This window comes from Bufo bufo, chromosome 6 (genome assembly GCF_905171765.1).
Source record: "Bufo bufo chromosome 6, aBufBuf1.1, whole genome shotgun sequence".
NCBI lineage: Eukaryota > Metazoa > Chordata > Amphibia > Anura > Bufonidae > Bufo > Bufo bufo.
The window spans coordinates 265031337-265050374 of NC_053394.1; the positions used below are offsets into that span (position 1 = coordinate 265031337).

A 19038-nucleotide genomic window follows, 5' to 3' on the forward strand; every position below is an offset into this window, starting at 1 on the left:
GTTTTTTACTTGCTTTACTTGTATGGTTTTTACCCTTAAATTAGCTGTTTTCCACACTGTTCAAAACTAATTCTTTTATTTTGCCCAAAGGACAAAAATAAGTCTGACCTGGAATTTGCAATAGCAGGTTTTCCATTAATGATATGCCATTACAAATCAGGCAGGTGAAAAACTCGAAACTGCAACTGCAAAACACTGACCTTCAAAACTCAATTATCTCTGTGTGTCACGACCACAAGCTCCGGCTCATAATATAAGTGACGTTCTCACTGGTGCAAAATGCCAGCCTGATAGGGATAGAAGCTGATATTTCACTTTGTTTTCTTCCCTTTAATGGGTTTTTAATTAGCATTGAAGGACATCTCCAAACCCTATAGATGAAATTTCTGACTAATGTGTATTAACTATGCATTACTAGTATTTGAGGATTTTGCTTTATTTATGATGTATATGTATGTCAGATATATTCTAACATGCTAGTTTTCTCTTTCAGGTTACCTCAGTTTAAGGAAGAATCGAAAAGTTACATGGGAACGAATATGAAAAAGGTATTTAAACTTTGTTTTTCCTAGGTTTTTGGCCTGGTCGTCTACCATGGTGTAGCTCGTGGTACTGGGATTTGTATTTGTGTGACTGTTATTGCTGTATTTTCCTTTTTTTTTTTTTTTTTTTTTCTTCATTTTATATATTGTAGTTTTTAATTTTTCTTTATTTCTGTGATGCCCCCTGCGGATGACTGACTGCACAGTATAGGAAGAGAGCTGCCAATTGGCGGCAGACAGAGCCAGGAACGCTGCTTGCGCTGGATCTTCTCAATATTCATTAGATTCCCTTTAGAATTAAACTGTGTACCACCCTGAGAAGGAAATGATGCTTAATGGTTGTCCATTCCTTTACTATTGATGGCCAATCTTCAGGATAAGCCAATAATATCTGATCAGCCATCCTAATCAACTGTTTCAGATTGGCTGCGGCGCCGGTACTACACAGCTCCATCCATTGTGTAGTGGGCAGAGCTGCTTACTGCAGCACTGCCCCCAACAAAGTGACTCCAGCAGGCTCCCTCTGATCACATGTTGGTGGCCTATCCTGAGGATAGGCCATCAGTAGTAAATGAGTGGACTACCCCTTTAAAACTTGTCAGGATCCTCCGCTCAACATTACTAGTAAAGGTGAACTGAGCTGACCATTTATGTTCCAGGTAGAATTGTCCTTTTGAAGGGGTTGAAAAAAAAGACACCGCCCATGGACAAATGTGACTTGTTTCTATAATAAAAAGAGTCTCTAAGGCCCCTTTCACACGAGTGACGTGAACGCATAGCACCCGCACTAAATCCTGACCCATTCATTTCAATGGGTCTGTGTACACGAGCGTTTTTTTTTTCACACATCAGTTCTGCGTTGTGTGAAAAACGCAGCATGTTCTATATTCTGCATGTTCTTATATCCTGGCCCCATAGAAGTGAATGGGGCTTCAGTGAAAAACGCATTGCATCCGCAAGCAAGTCTGGGTGCAATGCGTTTTTCATTGATGGTTGCTAGGAGATCTTGTTTGTAAACCTTCAGTTTTTTATCACGTGTAAAAAAAAAACGCATCAAAACACATTGCACCCGCACAGAAAAAACTGAACACAATCGCAGACAAAACTGACTGAACTTGCTTGCAAAATGGTGCAAGTTTCACTGAACGCATCCGGAGCCAATCCGCCACGCTCGTGTGAAAGAGGCCTAACTCTTCTTAAGGGGTCGTTCACACGAATGCGTGATGCCTGTTGCCGCCACGAACAATAGCAATTGTTACGCCACGAATACTCTGCCACTGCCATTCTAAAGCTGCGCCATTTCCCACTGCCATCCACTCTTTGATTCCAGGCTCGACACACAGAAAATGAGTTGGACTACTCCCAGTGCAAGCCTTTTCCTGTGTGTTGAACCCAGGGCCAGTAAGTGGAGAGCAGTGGGGGATCAGTGGGGCAGAGGAATCATTATATATATTTTTTTTATCTTTAATTCCTCCTGAGCCTTTTTTTTCATTATTATTATTTTTTTTTAAAGGGGTATTCCCTGGAAAACCCCTTTACACACCCACATACTCTTCCTATCTTTAGGATCCATTCCTTCTTTTAGTGAGGAAAAAGGGGGAGGTTTATCAAACTGGTGTAAAGTAGAACTGGCATAGCAACCAATCAGAGTGCACCTTTCATTTTACAAAGGATCTGTGAAAAATGAAAGGTGGAATCTGATTGGTTGCTATGGGCAACTAAGCCAGTTCTACTTTGCACCAGTTTGATAAATCTCCCCCAATGAGTGTATAAAACACATGAAAACGATGGAATTATGCTTTATACTGTAATTCTACTGTGGTCCTCAAAATGTCATTAGTTTTTACTTCACTTTTGACAGGCAATTCCTTCTTTACATTTTTCTTGGCTTTCAGGTTATGTTAATCTCCTGGGATCATATATGCCTTGATCTGACACTGGCAGGACTACTGTGCATAATATGTTGTAGCGCTTTTATTACTCCGCCGTGTTTCTTGCGTTCTATCATGTGTGGGCCCTGTCCTTCTTAGACCTTTCTGTGTTTTCCTTTCTGTGTTTTTGATGTTTTGTTTTCATTCATACATTTACCTGTTTTCTGCAGATCTCTTCGTGTCTTCTCTGCAAACTGGACACTAATAGTGGTGAACAATCCAAAAACGTGAACCAGTTAGAGAGGGTACTACTTTTTAAGAGTTTAAAGGTCTCCCTTCCGTCCCCCCTTATCTGTACGGTGTGCAACAAAGACGCAGGAAGCAATTTCTTTCTTGTCGCCTGTTTGCTTTCCTTACATCCTCATTGTAACCCGTTAGCATGGCTTTTCTGGTGGATGCATGAGGCAAAAGGGCTTTGCTGTGTTTGGACTTACACACTTGAGATCTAGGTGGTCACTTTGTAGCTGTTACTATTGGATTGTAGTTGCTAATCTGGAATTGATGAATCCGTCCTGCTTCCATATGTATTGGATACTAGCTATTACAAAGGGGGCACCAGTGCCAGTCCTGTACAATGGGATCTTTCCTTGGCCAGATTTTGCAGAAAGAATGTTCTGGTTTGCAGGCACAAAAAGATTGAAAAAAGACCATGAAGAAAGTAGCTCCCCAATATAATGTCATTAATAAGAATAGGCAGAGAGGAGGGAGTTTAATGTTGATGAAATTGCCATCTTTTAGAGTGATCTGTAGATGATGGCAGTGTATAGTCTACAAATGGGACATGGGCTTCTTCAGTTTATCCTCCAGAAGAAGTAAACTATCTAGATTTTGTTTTCTATGTCAGCGTAAAGGGAATCTGGCAGTGTAAAGTGTTGGAAGAAACCCTGATTTGTCGATTTCCTAAAGTCAGTGTTTATCTGCTGAGTCCTCGTATTCCTGCCTCCACTGATTGACGGTTCTCTCGCTATATTGATAGCAGCGGGTGGGTTGGGGAGCCGGCAGCTCATTCCCAGCATCATAAGGACTCCAGCTTCTACTCTCGCTGCAGCAGATAAAAAATGACCCAGTGAATCGGGGTCTCTGTCACTAGTTTATGCTCCCCTCCAATAGGGCAGCATAAGCCTGGTGACATTCCCTTTAAGAAAAACTTTGATGTACCACATTGTGTCCTCTTCACCCTGTAAAGAAGAGTTGCTTGAATTTTTCTGCAGCCATATTTTAATATGCATAATATAATGAAGAAAAACTAAAAAAAAGTGAGTGGGTGTTTTTCACGGCAAATAGTTTTAAAGGGGTCTTTGCTAAACAGCCCCCTTTCAGATAATTGAATCAGCAATATCGGCTGATTGCCAGAGGTCTCTGCAGATGCGGCCTGTGAGTTCACCGTTTCAACATTTCATGGTGCCTTATCATTTTTCTGCATCAAGTCCCTCCGGGTGGGAGTCATTCTTTATAGCAGCTCTGGATAGTAGGGGTTGCTCCCCATCAGGGGAAATTATTCCCTTCTCTGATATCTATGCGCCCTAATTTAGGAATTTAGATAGGGATTGTCCTAACGGGAAATCCCCTTTAAAAGTGCTACATGCCTAGAAGCCCTCTCATTCTGCTATTGAAATGGGTTATCCCATGATTCATGTAAAAAAATGAAAATCATGCTTAATCTAGTACATGACAACCTCTTTCTAACAAAGCTGTCGGATTCCCCCTAAAAATAAAAATTTTTTTTTTTTTTTTTTTTAATAATAAAACCAGGCCGAGACATCTACTGTTATCATTGGTCAGTATTTAATTGAAATAGTACACTTAAGGCTACTTTCACATCTGCGTTTTTGCTGAATCCGTTATGGATCAGCAACCAACGCTTCCATCACGATAATACAACCGTCTGCATCCGTTATGAACGGATCCGGTTGTATTCTCTCTAATTCTGAGAAAACAGATCCGTCACTTACATTCTGAGTCATGACGGATCCGTCTTGCTCCACATCCCAGGACGCACTAAAAAACGCTGCTTGCAGCACTTTTGTGTGCGTCATGGCAACGCAACGGAACGGAATGCATTTTGGTGCATTCCGTTCCCTTCAGTTCAGTTTTGTCCCCATTGACTCTGAATGGGGACAAAACGGAAGCGTTTTCCACCACTATTGAGATTCTGTGACGGAACTCAATAGCGGAAAGGGAAAGCGTGAAAGTAGCCTAATTGTATTGGAAATCTCTCCCATGTTCTGTAAGCCCTTAGGCTGGGTATCCATGAGGCTGCTGAAAGTACCGTAATATCTCCGTAAACCAGCGATTTTGTGCTACTATTGGCCGTTGTGGGCGGGCGAGGTTACGCCCATCTTGTGGAAGCCTTTTTTTTTTTTCCTCGTTGGATAGAAACAACTGAACCTGCTGAAGCATATTTAAAGATTCCTCAGCCCACAATGCATATAAAAATATGTGCCATTTTGGGGACATCTGTTCATCCCCACAAAGCTCAGCGTCGGTGAGGATAGTAAATGGGAATGAGTGAAAGCTCTGGTATATGTGCATTAGGCAGGCTTAATGTATTGTGTTCTACACTACCATAAACTATTCCTTTTTGGTTTTTTTGTGGGAGGGTGGGGGGGGGGAGAGAGTTGAGATATAAAAATGTCCTATAGATAGATATCCTATGTAGCAGGGGGACCTGTTTGCCTGCAGAATGTAGAAGAACATTACAAGGAAGGCAGCATTGATTTTTGATTTTTTTTATTCCATGAAAAATTTGGGGCAGATCTTAAATTGTATCTTAATTTCTGAGTTTTCCTAGCGATTGAAATGAATACAATTATCACGCTATTAAATACATTTGGAACCATGGAGTACCCTTCGAAAGTGTGCATGTTGTTGTGCCCTAACCTTCACGTCTTGGTGTGTCCATTAGTCCCCTGTCTGCGATCCGAATGTTTAGCTATAGGCTCTTTACATGAATTACTAATCATGGCTCGTGCCATTTTTTCTTGAGGCTTACAATATCTTTTGGAAAAACAAACGAGTACAGGTAAGGAGGCTTATAAATTACTGTCTCCCCTCCCCATAACAGTATATTTCTGCACCTTCTGAGTTTCTGTGCATTTTTAAACACCTATATTACTGTATATAAAGTGCATTTAATGTTACCTTATCTTGGCCTCTGTATATTAAAATGCATATAAATAGAGGGATAGCAAAGGGGCCCATTTAACTGTGTAGGTCCTCAAACATAATGGACATCACATGGATGCTATCATTGTGCTGTCCACATCTTCATGTCTGTTCTGAAAATTATAGTACATGGGGACAGACTGGGAATGTAAAGTGGCACTGGAAAAAAACTAAAAATGGTCCCATATTGTAGGTGGGTCCAAATTGACAGAAGGTGGGGCAACACAAGTAGGCAGGACCAACAATACCATGGTGTAGAACCAAATACCACAGTGCAGGACAATATACTTCCCCAGCAGAACCAAATACCACAGTGCAGCACAAAATACTGCCCCAGCAGAACCAAATACCACAGTGCAGCACAAAATACTGCCCCAGCAGAACCAAATACCACAGTGCAGCACAAAATACTGCCCCAGCAGAACCAATTACCACAGTGCAGAACAAAATACTGCCCCAGCAGAACCAAATAACAGTGCAGAACAAAATACTGCCCCAGCAGAACCAAATACCACGGTGCAGAACAAAATACTGCCCCAGCAGAACCAAATACCACGGTGCAGAACAAAATACTGCCCCAGCAGAACCAAATACCACGGTGCAGCACAAAATACTGCCCCAGCAGAACCAAATACCACGGTGCAGCACAAAATACTGCCCCAGCAGAACCAAATACCACAGTGCAGCACAAAATACTGCCCCAGCAGAACCAAATAACAGTGCAGAACAAAATTCTCCCCCAGCAGAACCAAACACCACACCACAGTGCAGCACAAAATACTCCGCCAGCTGAACCAGTCCGAGGGAGACTGACAGTTGTCTTTATCCTCTTCCATTTTCTAACAATTGCTCCAACAGTTGATCTATTTTCACCAAGCTGCTTGGCAATTGCCCCGTAGCCCTTTCCAGCCTTGTGGAGGTCCACAATTTTGTCTTTGGTGTCTTTTGACAGCTCTTTGGTCTTGCCCATGGTAGTAGTTGGCGTCTGACTGTGGGGTGGACAGGTGTCTTTAAAGAGCTCAGACAGGTGCTACAAAGTTAGATTAATGTGTGGAATAGAGGTGGACTTTTTAAAGGCACAGTAATAGGTCTTTGAGAGCCAGAATCCTTACTGTTTCTCAGGTTTTCAAATACTTATGTTCAGCAGTGCAAGACAAATAAATTCTTAAAAAATCATACAATGTGATTTCCTGAACTAAACAAAAAAAAATTCTGTCTTTAACCCCTTAAGGACGCATGACGTACCGGTACGTCATGTGTTGTTCCGATCACTGCCGCCCGGCCGGCTGTGATCGGAACATGGTGCCTGCTCAAATCATTGAGCAGGCACCTAGGCTAAATGCGCGGGGGGGGTCCCGTGACCCCCCCATGTCGGCGATCGCAACAAACCGCAGGTCAATTCAGACCTGCGGTTTGTTGCGATTTCTGCAGTTTCTGATCCCCGCGGTCCCTGACCGCGAGGATCAGAAACTTTATAGTGCCCAAAATCTATCTGTATCCCCCCCCCTGCACCCCCGAGTGATTTTAGCCCGGTGGGAGGTGCAGGGGGAGGGTTGCGGGCGGTGCGGGAGGCGGGCGGTGCGGCAGGCGGGATCGCGATCCCCCGCCCGCCTCCCCTTGAAAATTCATTGGTGTTCAGTGGGTATACCAGGGTGCCAGCACATTGCTGGCACCCTGGTATAAACGGCTGACATCGACGATGCGATGTCAGCCGTTTAACCCTTTCCATACAGCGGTCCGTACGGACCGCTCTATGGAAAAGGTTAACAGCTCAGGGAGCTCCCTCCCTCTCCGATCGGGGGGCTGCTGTGCCTTTGCAGCCCCCCGATGGAGAGGGAGAGAGCTCCCAGACAGCCCCCCGACAGATCCCCTCCTTACCCTTCCCCGTCTGCGAAGTTCTGAGCAGACGGGGAAGGTTCCCATGGCAACAGGACGCCTCTCGGGCGTCCTGCTGTCCATGGTGCTGAACAGATCTGTGCTGAAGGCATAGATCTGTTCAGTGTAAGTAAAATACAGTGCAGTACAATATATATTGTTCTGTACTGTATTATACAGACATCAGACCCACTGGATCTTCAAGAACCAAGTGGGTCTGGGTCAAAAAAAAAGTAAAAAAAAGTGAAAAAAAAGTAAAAATCAAAAAACACATTTATCACTGATTAAAAATGAAAAAAATTAAATTCCCTACACATGTTTGGTATCGCCGCGTCCGTAACGACCTGATCTATAAAACGGTCATGTTACTTTACCCGAACGGTGAACGCCATAAAAATAAAAAATAAAAAACTATGATGAAATTGAAATTTTGCCCACCTTACTTCCCAAAAAAAGGTAATAAAAGTGATCAAAAAAGTCGCATGTACGCCAAAATTGTAACAATCAAACCGTCATCTCATCCCACAAAAAATGAGACCCTACTTAAGATAATCGCCCAAAAACTGAAAAAACTATGGCTCTTAGACTATGGAAACACTAAAACATCATTTTTTTTGTTTCAGAAATGAAATCATTGTGTAGAACTTACATAAATTAAAAAAATGTATACATATTAGGTATCGCCGCGTCCGTATCGACCGACTCTATAAAAATATCACATGACCTAACCCCTCAGGTGACCACCGTAAAAAAATAAAAATAAAAACGGTGTAAAAAAAGCAATTTTTTGTCATCTTACGTCACAAAAAGTGTAATAGCAAGCGATCAAAATGTCATGTGCACCTCAAAATAGTGCAAATCAAACCATCATCTCATCCCGCAAAAAATGAGACCCTACTTGAGATAATCGCCCAAAAACTGAAAAAACTATGGCTCTTAGACTATGGAGACACTAAAACTTTTTTTTTGTTTTAAAAATGAAATCATTGGGTAAAACTTACATAAATTAAAATAATTGTATACATATTAGGTATCGCCGTGTCCGTGACAACCTGCTCTATGAAATTACCACATGATCTAACCTGTCAGATGAATGTTGTAAATAACAAAAAAAAAAAAACTGCCAAAAAGCTATTTCTTGTTACCTTGCCTCACAAAAAGTGTAATATAGAGCAACCAAAAATCATATGTACCCTAAACTAGTACCAACAAAACTGCCACCCTATCCCGTAGTTTCTAAAATGGGGTCACTTTTTTGGAGTTTCTACTCTAGGGGTGCATCAGGGGGGCTTCAAATGGGACATGGTGTCAAAAAACCAGTCCAGCAAAATCTGCCTTCCAAAAACCGTATGGCATTCCTTTCCTTCTGCGCCCTGCCGTGTGCCCGTACAGCGGTTTACGACCACATATGGGGTGTTTCTGTAAACTACAGAATCAGGGCCATAAATTTAGAGTTTTGTTTGGCTGTTAACCCTTGCTTTGTAACTGGAAAAAAAATCTTAAAATGGAAAATCTGCCAAAAAAGTTAAATTTTTAAATTGTATCTCTATTTTCCATTAAATGTTGTGCAACACCTAAAGGGTTAACAAAGTTTGTAAAATCGGTTTTGAATACCTTGAGGGGTGTAGTTTCTTAGATGGGGTCACTTTTATGGAGTTTCTACTCTGGGGGTGCATCAGGGGGGCTTCAAATGGGACATGGTGTCAAAAAAACAGTCCAGCAAAATCTGCCTTCCAAAAACCGTATGGCATTCCTTTCCTTCTGCGCCCTGCCGTGTGCCCGTACAGCGGTTTACGACCACATATGGGGTGTTTCTGTAAACTACAGAATCAGGGCCATAAATTTAGAGTTTTGTTTGGCTGTTAACCCTTGCTTTGTAACTGGAAAAAAAATCTTAAAATGGAAAATCTGCCAAAAAAGTTAAATTTTGAAATTGTATCTCTATTTTCCATTAAATGTTGTGCAACACCTAAAGGGTTAACAAAGTTTGTAAAATCAGTTTTGAATACCTTGAGGGGTGTAGTTTCTTAGATGGGGTCACTTTTATGGAGTTTCCACTCTAGGGGTGCATCAGGGGGGCTTCAAATGGGACATAGTGTCAAAAAAACAGTCCAGCAAAATCTGCCTTCCAAAAACCATACGGCGCACCTTTCCCTCTACGCCCTACTGTGTGCCCGTACAGTAGTTTACGGCCACATATGGGGTGTTTCTGTAAACGGCAGAGTCAGGGCAATAAAGATATAGTCTTGTTTGGCTGTTAACCCTTGCTTTGTTAGTCGAAAAAATGGGGTAAAATGGAAAATTAGGCAAAAAAATGAAATTCTCAAATTTTATCCCCATTTGCCAATAACTCTTGTGCAACACCTAAAGGGTTAACGAAGTTTGTAAAATCAGTTTTGAATACCTTGAGGGGTGTAGTTTATAGAATGGGGTCATTTTTGGGCGGTTTCTATTATGTAAGCCTCGCAAAGTGACTTCAGACCTGTAGTGGTCCCTAAAAATTGGGTTTTTGTAAATTTCTGAAAAATTTCAATATTTGCTTCTAAACTTCTAAGCCTTGTAACATCCCCAAAAAATAAAATATCATTCCCAAAATGCTACAAACATGAAGTAGACATATGGGGAATGTAAAGTCATCACAATTTTTGGGGGTATTACTATGTATTACAGAAGTAGAGAAACTGAAACTTTGAAATTTGCTAATTTTTTAATTTTTTTTTGTAAATATGGTATTTTTTTATGCAAAAAAATTTGCTTTTTTGACCCAATTTTAGTAGTGTCATGAAGTACAATATGTGACGAAAAAACAATCTCAGAACGGCCTGGATAAGTCAAAGCGTTTTAAAGTTATCAGCACTTAAAGTGACACTGGTCAGATTTGCAAAAAATGGCCAAGTCCTTAAGGTGAAATAGGGCCGAGTCCCTAAGGGGTTAAGAGTGGGAATGCACCTACAATGTGAATTTCAGACCCTTCCATGATTTCTAAGTGGGAGAACTTGCAAAATTGCAGGATGTTTAAATACTTCTGTTCCTCACTGTATATATTTTTTTATTGGAATAGTATCTTAAGGCTTGCTAACCTTCTGGTCTCCTCCCAGAAGTTTGTATTGCAGTAAAAGTTGCCTAGCCAGCAAATCACCTGAAGCTTCTCGTGCATAGAAGTTTTGCAGAATTGGTCTTGGGTCTCTGCCAGCTGTGACTACCACCATGAGATTGAAACTTCTGGTTGGAGATAATTTGTGAAACCATTTGAGACTAAATTGGCAGTTAAGGACATTTTTTAGATTTCCCTACTGTTAAAGTGGTTGTCCTGCTTTTACTAAAGGCCCATTTACACTGCCCGATGGAGCAGACAATTGTTGAGAGGGAAGCGTTCCTTCCCGACAATCGCCTGCCCATACTGCGACCTCCTCCACAGTATGGGGAGCAGCAACAGCTAATGCCATCTCTCGTCCGTCTACAGAATCATTGTTTGCCAGCAGTAGAGTACTGTTTAGACAGCACAATCTGCTGCCAGCGCTGCCAAGAGATGATTTAGGTGACCGCACTAAAGATCCTTTAACTCGATGAAAAAGCATTTTGCTCGTTCATCAGGTAATCGGCGGCACCTTTACACCGGCAGATAATCATTGGCAGTGTAAAGATGCCTTAAGTGATGGCTTGTCATCAGGATAGGCGAGATCACTAGCTGACTTCAATGGGAGCAGCGCTGTAGTAGTGAGCTCCTTCCACTACAAGGGTGAAGGAACCCTCTCCGACTTCCAGCGACAGAACTACACCCAACCAGCTGATCAGCAGGGGTGCACAGTGTCAGACATCCCACTGATCAGCTAGTGATGGCCTATCCTGAGGATAGGCCATCACTTAGGCTGGATGGACTGCCCCTAATGCCAACCAGCTGAATAGCACAGTATGAAGGAAGCTGCTTCTATCATTTGACTGTAGTGAAAGTGCATACTTCCCTAGCTTGATCTCCCCAACCTGATGTTCTTTTCCACAGTGGGCTGACCCTGGTGAATAATGTCACTAGTGTTAAGCAAATCGATCCTGACAAAGTGGAATTCGATCACCTTGCCCCATAAAGTGTAATAATGAATGATCAAAAAATCATATGTACCAATAAAAACCTCAACTTTTTCTGCAAAAAAACGAGTCCCTGCACAAGACAATCGGCAGAAAAATCAAAAATATATGACATTCAGAAAATGGACACAAAAACGTAATTTATTTTTAAAAAATGCTTCATTATGTAAAACCGAAACAAAAAACTAACAAAGTAGACATATTTGATATCACTTCGTCAGTAACAACCTGCTCTATAAAAATAGCACATGATCTACCCTGTCAGATGAATCTTGTAAAATATTAAAAATAACAAAACTGTGCCATTTTTTGTTACCTTGCCTCACAAAAAACGTAAAATAGAGCAATTAAAAATCATATGTACCCCAAAATAGTACCAATAAAACTGGCACCTTATCCTGTAGTTTCCAAAATGGTCACTTTTTGGGAGTTTCTACTGTAAGGGTGCATCAGGGGGGCTTTAAATGGGACATGGCATCTAAAAACCAGTCCAGCAAAATCTGCTTTCCAAAAACCATATGGCTCTCCTTGCCTTCTGCGCCCTGCCGTGTGCCCTTACACCAGTTTAGGACCACATGTGGGGTGTTTCTGTAAACCGCAGAATCAGGGTAATAAATATTGAGTTTTGTTTGGCTGTTAACCCTCAATGTGTTAAAGAAAAAAATGTAATAAAATTGAAAATCTGGCAAAAAAGTGAAATTTTTAAATTTCATCTCCATTTTCCTTTAATCCTTGTGGAACACCTAAAGGGTTAACAAAGTTTGTAAAATCAGTTTTGAGTAACTTGAGGGGTGTAGTTTCTACAATGGGGTCATTTATGGGGGGTTTCCACTGTGTAAGCCCCCACAAAGTGACTTCAGACCTGAACTGGTCCTTAAAAAGTGGGTTTTGGAAATTTTCTTAAAAATGTTAAGAATTGCTTCTAAACTTCTAAGCCTTGTAACGTCCTAAAAAAATAAAATGACATTTCCAAAATGATGCCAACATAAAGTAGACATATGGGGAATGTTAAGTAATAAATATTTTATGAGGTATCGCTTTCTGTTTTAGAAGCAGAGAAATAGAAATTTTGAAAATTGTGAATTTTTCAAAATTTTTGATAAATTTGGGATTTTTTCATAAATGAAGGTGAAATATATTGACTCAAATTTATGACTGTCATAAAGTACAATGTGTCACGAGAAAACAATCTCAGAATGGCTTGGATAAATAAGTGTTCCAAAGCTATTACCACATAAAGTGACGCATGTCAGATTAGTAAATTTTGACCTGGACACTGGGGCATCAATGACCTTTGGTCATGAAAGGGTTAACCTGAAATAGTGCAAATAAAAAAAATCATACTTGCCTCCTCCCATTTGCTTGTTATGGTCCAGCCGCCGCCATCTTGCTTAAAGATCTCGGCCAAAATCCAGTGCGTGGTGATGTCATACAGTGACAGGGAACGGCGCGATCGCAGCTCCCTGTCATCGCACCCACTGCTTACAAAGAAATGTGCTTCGTGACGAAGTAATTCGTCACAGCAATTTTTTTTTGTCAAATTCGGCAAAGCCTCCTAATCGAATTTTCCAATACTTCGCACATCTCTAAATGTCACTTTCCCCTGCCTGCTCTGTTCCATAGAATGTTACTGTCTCTTCCTACATAATATGCCCAAAATGAGTTAGGTTCTTATCTTCCAGCGAGAGCCGTTTCTCAGTTCCTTGTAGTATCCACGTATATCACATAAAGACGTATACCATTCTGACGTCTCCTTCCAATTGGTACCTTTATGGCATCTTTTATTGGACCCAAAAGGACAGTGTGCAGCTTTTTATGCATTTATAAACTTTTCATCCTTTTAGAACAAACCTGACTGCTTTCTTCCTGAAACATCACCACGCCTGTCCATGGTTCTCTATTGAAGTGAATGGCGCTGAGCTGAAATATGGACCTTTTTGTAGCACTGTTTTTAGAAGAAAGCGGCAGTGAATTTGTAATCTTCTTCAACCCCTATGTTGCTGCTCAGTTTTTGGTTAACCTGTGCAATACAGTTCTTAAATCTAACAATGTTTTGTCACTTGCTACCCATGTCTTAGCTTGTACTTGCAGGTGGAAGGCGGCTGGAAAGCATGTCTGGAAAGCCTTGCAGTGGTTAATACAAAGCACATTGAAGTGCAGCAATGTTAACATTTATGTGGTGTCATCTTCACAGCTGAAAATGAGAGCTGGTGCTAGTGACGCCTCAAAATGGAAAAAGCAGAAGAGATCTCCGAGACCCCCACGTCACATGACCAAGGGCATCGCTGGCACAGAATCTTCACACCAGCCTTTATCAAATGGCTCTTCCGCAGGTAGTCTTTGCAGTGTAAATTATTGCCATTATTTTTACTTACTGTAGTATTAATATTATCTTCCTTTATGAATAGCATCCCATATATGACATTTCTTTTTAGCATATGTGTTTTCACTTTTTAGGGGGTATTCTTTTCATGGAGCCTCCCTCTCCAGATGCCACATCTCCCATCTCAGGTGGTAGTTCTGAGGTATCGTCCTCTGTAGTCACCCCAACAGCCGACAGTGGAGTCAGCTTGTCCTCACAAGCTACATCAAAAGAAGATCTTTCGGAAGTGGATATTGCAAGTCCTGTTGCTGCTGCTCTGCAGTCCCCTGGAGATCTGTATCCATCAGAACCTCAAAGCCAGGATGAACAGAAGGTAGGCATTTCTGATGGTTTTATATCTTTATTGTATCCCACAAGAACACCATACTTGCATAGCATTAAATGGGATGAGCAACGTTGTAGAATGTAACCCCAAAACCTTGTTCAAGGAAATATGTCACTTGATGAATTTTTTGTTTAGATTTCATAATTTGTGTACTGTTACTAATACATGGATCCATTATTCTGCATGCCATTTGAAGAATGAAGAAATCCTAGGAAGAAAAACACAATCTGCCTCAGTTGAATCCATCCCTGAAGTTTTAGAAGACAACTCTTCAATAGCTGACCACTCAGACTCTGCCTCTGTTCATGATATGGACTATGTCAATCCTCGGGGGGTTCGTTTCACACAATCTTCACAGAAAGAAGGTAAGAGGTAGAATGCTAGGGTCAAATTGCTCTACCTATGAGAATATGGTAGAGAACTGGAAGTACACAAGGAACAGACACGGCACTCCCTAGTTTAATACCTTCAGGTCAACAGTATTACAACCTTCTTCAAGTTGAGAGGTATTCACCTGATGTTGTGTGAGACATAATAACTATATTCACATATATGGCCATATATGCTGCACCCACTGGAATCGCCATTTAGCAGGTTTTCCACAAACGAAATTAAACCAGGTGAGAAGAAAAGGAAAGATTAAAGAGAGTAAAATTGCAATTAAAGACACCCTCTATGGTAAAAAAAAAAAAGATAGGGCATATTTATTAAAAAGATACAATGAATAAAATGCCGTACAGACAACACGTTTCAGGGTTTAATCTCCTTATTATTGTAAAAAAAAATGGTCATATTGCAATTTTTACCCTAGAAGGTATATTTACTTGCAATTTCAAAATCTTTGATCTCCTGGGAGGGCACCATCTCTTACCTTTTTCTTCTTGCCTATCAAAATAGACCATGCATTTCAGCCATCTAGCCACATTCAAGTACTATTTTCTATAGTATTTGAACAGAATCGGTACTCTGCTTCTGTGCTGATGAGGGGGCACAAAAAAAAACCAAATTGCTGTCTTTAGTTGGATCTGTGATTTTATGGTGATGGTTCTTGTCGCTTATATTGTCATGTTATAAGGCCTATTAAAGTGTTTTTTCCAAGACATTACTACTGATGATCTACCTGAAAGATACATAATCAAGATCTAAATATCTCAATATCTGCTGTTTTTCTAGCGGGCATGGCTGCCACACAGTATGTGAAGCTGTGCAGTTTCAGTCCCTGGTTCCAGCGCCACAGCTCCTAAAAACAGCTGATCACTGTGGGTGTTGGCAGTCAAACAGTCTAAGGGTCTATTCACATGTCCACCTAATGGGTCCGCATCCGTTCCGCAATTTTGCGGGACAGGTGCAGACCCATTCATTTTCAATGGGGCCGGAATGTGCTGTCCGCATCTGCATTTGCGGATCCGCACTTCCACATCTGTGCTTCCGTTTCCGCAAAAAAATTGCGGACAAGATTAGGCATTTTCTATTATAGTGCCGGCGATGTGCGGTCCGCAAATTGTGGAATGCACATTGCCAGTGTCCATGTTTTGCAGATCCGCAGAACACTTATGGACGTGTGAATGGACCCTAATATTGATAATCTGTCATAAGGATAAGTCATTAGTAGTAAAGTCCCAAAAACCTGCATGCACGCGACCATGTGCAGTCCAGGAAACATTGCCCGTGTGTTGGCCACATTAACTGGACCGACGGGGGCTTCTGTGACACAAACTCACTGCATTATAGTTCCTATCATATTGTGAGCCTATTGTACTGTATTCACATGATGATGTGAGTACATTACAATATACCCACAATCAGACAGGAGCTCGGTACATCGTACATCACTATGATGCTGAGAGTTTTTGTCAGAGGGGCTGTGTTCTCCGGACTGCACACAGTTGTGTGCATGAGCCCTGAACTGTTGGATATTTACTTATAGTGTAGCTACTCCCAATAGGTGCCACTAGTCAGTATTCCTACTTCCTGGAGGAGCTACTTTGTATACCTGCAGGGTGATTGAAAGGAAACACTTTCTGAAAGCTTAATTCTAAAATGTTGCTATAAATAATTTGAGATAAAAGATCTGACATTGTGATTCTTTTTTAGGTGCTGTCTTAGTTCCTTACGGCCTTCCTTGTATTCGGGAATTGTTCCGCTTTCTCATTTCACTTACCAATCCGCATGACCGCCATAATTCTGAAGTGATGATACACATGGGTTTACAACTTATCACAGTAGGCTTGGAGTGTGCACCCATTGCGAACTACATTTCCCTCCTGGGGCTTGTGAAGGATGAGCTTTGTCGTAACTTGTTTCAGGTAGTGAAGGAAACTTTTTGTATTAATCTGTAATTATTTTTTTATATTTCGATGTGTTTGCTAGGGACCTTAACAGATGGCCAGGGGGTCTCATTTATCAAAAGTGGGCTTAAAGGGGTGTTCCCATCACATACAATGGGGGCATATCGCTAAGATATGCACCTATTGTCTGATAGGTGCGGGTCCCAGAGGTGGAGAACGGTGTGCAAGGAGAACGGGAGAGCTGTGGCTGGAGGAACGCGGGTTTCCTGGGGTCCGTCCACCACCAAGCACTGCTCCCCGCCGCTTCCATACAAGTGAATGGGAGCGCACCACGTGCGTTGCCCCTGCTCCCATTCATTTTTATGGGGCAGACAGAAATAGCCGAGCCAGCACTCGACTATTTTTCGGCGGCCCCGTTGAAATGCATGGAGGACGGCTGCGCATGCGCAGTGCGCCCTCCATTAATTTCCCCGCTCCGTTCTCTTTGTAGGTGCGGGTCCCAGAGGTGGGACCCACACCTGTCAGACAATGGGGGTATATCCTAGCGATATGCCCCCATTGTATGTGATGGCAAAACCCCTTTAATACAAAAACTGGCCATCTCTTCCAGTTATGTTGCCATTTCAGAATGACTTGGAGAAATAAAAACTGCACCATACTTGCTGTGGGGAACAAATGTCCAGAATTTGGTGCTATATCATTTTACCATGAAGGTTTTAACTTTTATGCTCTGTCCTTTCTGGTAGTTCTCTTCCTTCTGTTTGGGAAATAGTTTGTTGTAGTTAATAATTTAGTAATTTTTGCAAATTTCTCCTTTGCATCTTCAGCTGTTAAGCGGAGAACGTTTAAATCTGTATGCAGCCTCTTTGCGGGCATGTTTCCTGCTGTTTGAAAGTATGAGAGAGCATCTGAAATTTCAACTGGAGGTAAGTAGTAGTAGTAGTAGTACACATGTAATACTACTAGTAATTTGTTTGTGTTGTAGCTTGGCATAGTCCATAAAGACAATACTTTTTTAGTGTGGATTCTTGATTTGTGGGTTTTTTCAAATACTTTTTTATGCTGTGATTTTATCATTGGATTTCAAAATCAGTGTTTAAAGGGGTTGTCCGATCAGTTCAGACCCCTTTCTTCTCGCAACTTTCCTCAATGCTGAGATGGTCTCTGGAGCTCTAGCTGTTGAAACCCCCAGCACATCCGCTATGAAGCTACTGGCTCTTGGATATTTTCTTGCGGGATAGTTTTCAGATCTTCGGGGCACAAACCACCTGAAATGGGTGCCAGAAGAACTCTATAAATATATGTGGTTTGAGTATGGACGTCCAAAGTTTAGGAAGATATAAACCATTTTACACTTTCTTCCCTATGTTTGTAGATGTACATAAAGAAGCTAATGGATATCATTACCATAGAAAATCCAAAGATGCTGTATGAGATGAAAGAAATGGCACTGGAAGCCATAGTACAGCTCTGGAGGATACCCAGCTTTGTAACGGAGATCTACATCAACTATGACTGTGATTACTATTGCTCTAACCTCTTTGAAGATCTCACCAAACTTCTCTCCAAGGTCTGTGGGTCAACGAGTCTTCCCCTGTATAAAGTTTTTGCTAGAAAAGAGAATTGAACTGTTTAAAGACTTGTGCATGGGGCTGTAGAAATCGGTGGGCCCTTACTGTATCCAATTTTATGTAGAGGCACTTATTGGTTTTCTTTCCCTTCGCGATCTTAGGATCCATGACTAAACAAAATTGTCATTCTCTGACACATGCCTTATTACACAGGTTCTTAAAGCATTGCTTCTAAAATAGAATAGCAAAATTACCCATAGGCACTATGTGCACCACCGTACAGGTCCATGTGTGTGTGTTATTGCAGATTGTGTGAAATCTAAAAGGACTGGTCAGGCCAATGACCGGTGCTATAAAAAAAGCGGTGTAAAATAATATTAGTCATCCCCCGCCAATCCTTTTCTGGTCCACTACTGATTTATCTACTTCCCAGTCCTTCTTGAGATGGACAGCCTCTTATTGGAACGCCAGTGGTAAGGTGAGTATTACTACTTTTATTATTGTACCTCATTTATTTTTTCATTCAGGTTGCTGGACAATCCCTTTTTATTATGGATCCACACACTTGACTCTCAGGCCCCTTTCACACGGGCGTTGCGGAAAAATGTGCGGGTGCGTTGCGGGAACACCCGCGATTTTTCCTCACGAGTGCAAAACATTGTAATGCGTTTTGCACTCGCGTGAGAAAAATCGTGCGTGTTTGGTACCCAAACCCGAACTTCTTCACAGAAGTTCGGGCTTGGGATCGGTGTTCTGTGGATTGTATTATTTTCCCTTATAACATGGTTATAAGGGAAAATAATAGCATTCTGAATACAGAATGCAAAGTAAAATAGCACTGGAGGGGTTAAAAAAAAAAAATAAATTTATTTAAC

At 41.4% G+C, this 19038-nt stretch overlaps 1 protein-coding gene across 5 annotated transcripts in view; it reads left to right on the forward strand.

Annotated features, from left to right (window-relative positions):
- GBF1 (golgi brefeldin A resistant guanine nucleotide exchange factor 1) overlaps window positions 1-19038 on the forward strand; it is a 191711-nt gene that overhangs the window by 110587 nt on the left and 62086 nt on the right. For 4 of the 5 annotated variants that reach the window (XM_040438677.1, XM_040438679.1, XM_040438678.1 and 1 more), the window contains exons 8-14: window positions 494-548; window positions 13791-13929; window positions 14054-14292; window positions 14501-14669; window positions 16399-16610; window positions 17420-17518; window positions 17968-18162. In XM_040438677.1, the coding sequence (XP_040294611.1) occupies window positions 494-548; window positions 13791-13929; window positions 14054-14292; window positions 14501-14669; window positions 16399-16610; window positions 17420-17518; window positions 17968-18162 (1108 nt within the window). Of the gene's footprint in view, window positions 1-493; window positions 549-2643; window positions 2719-13790; window positions 13930-14053; window positions 14293-14500; window positions 14670-16398; window positions 16611-17419; window positions 17519-17967; window positions 18163-19038 lie in introns of all 5 variants that reach the window. The other variant, XM_040438681.1, reaches the window with a different exon arrangement.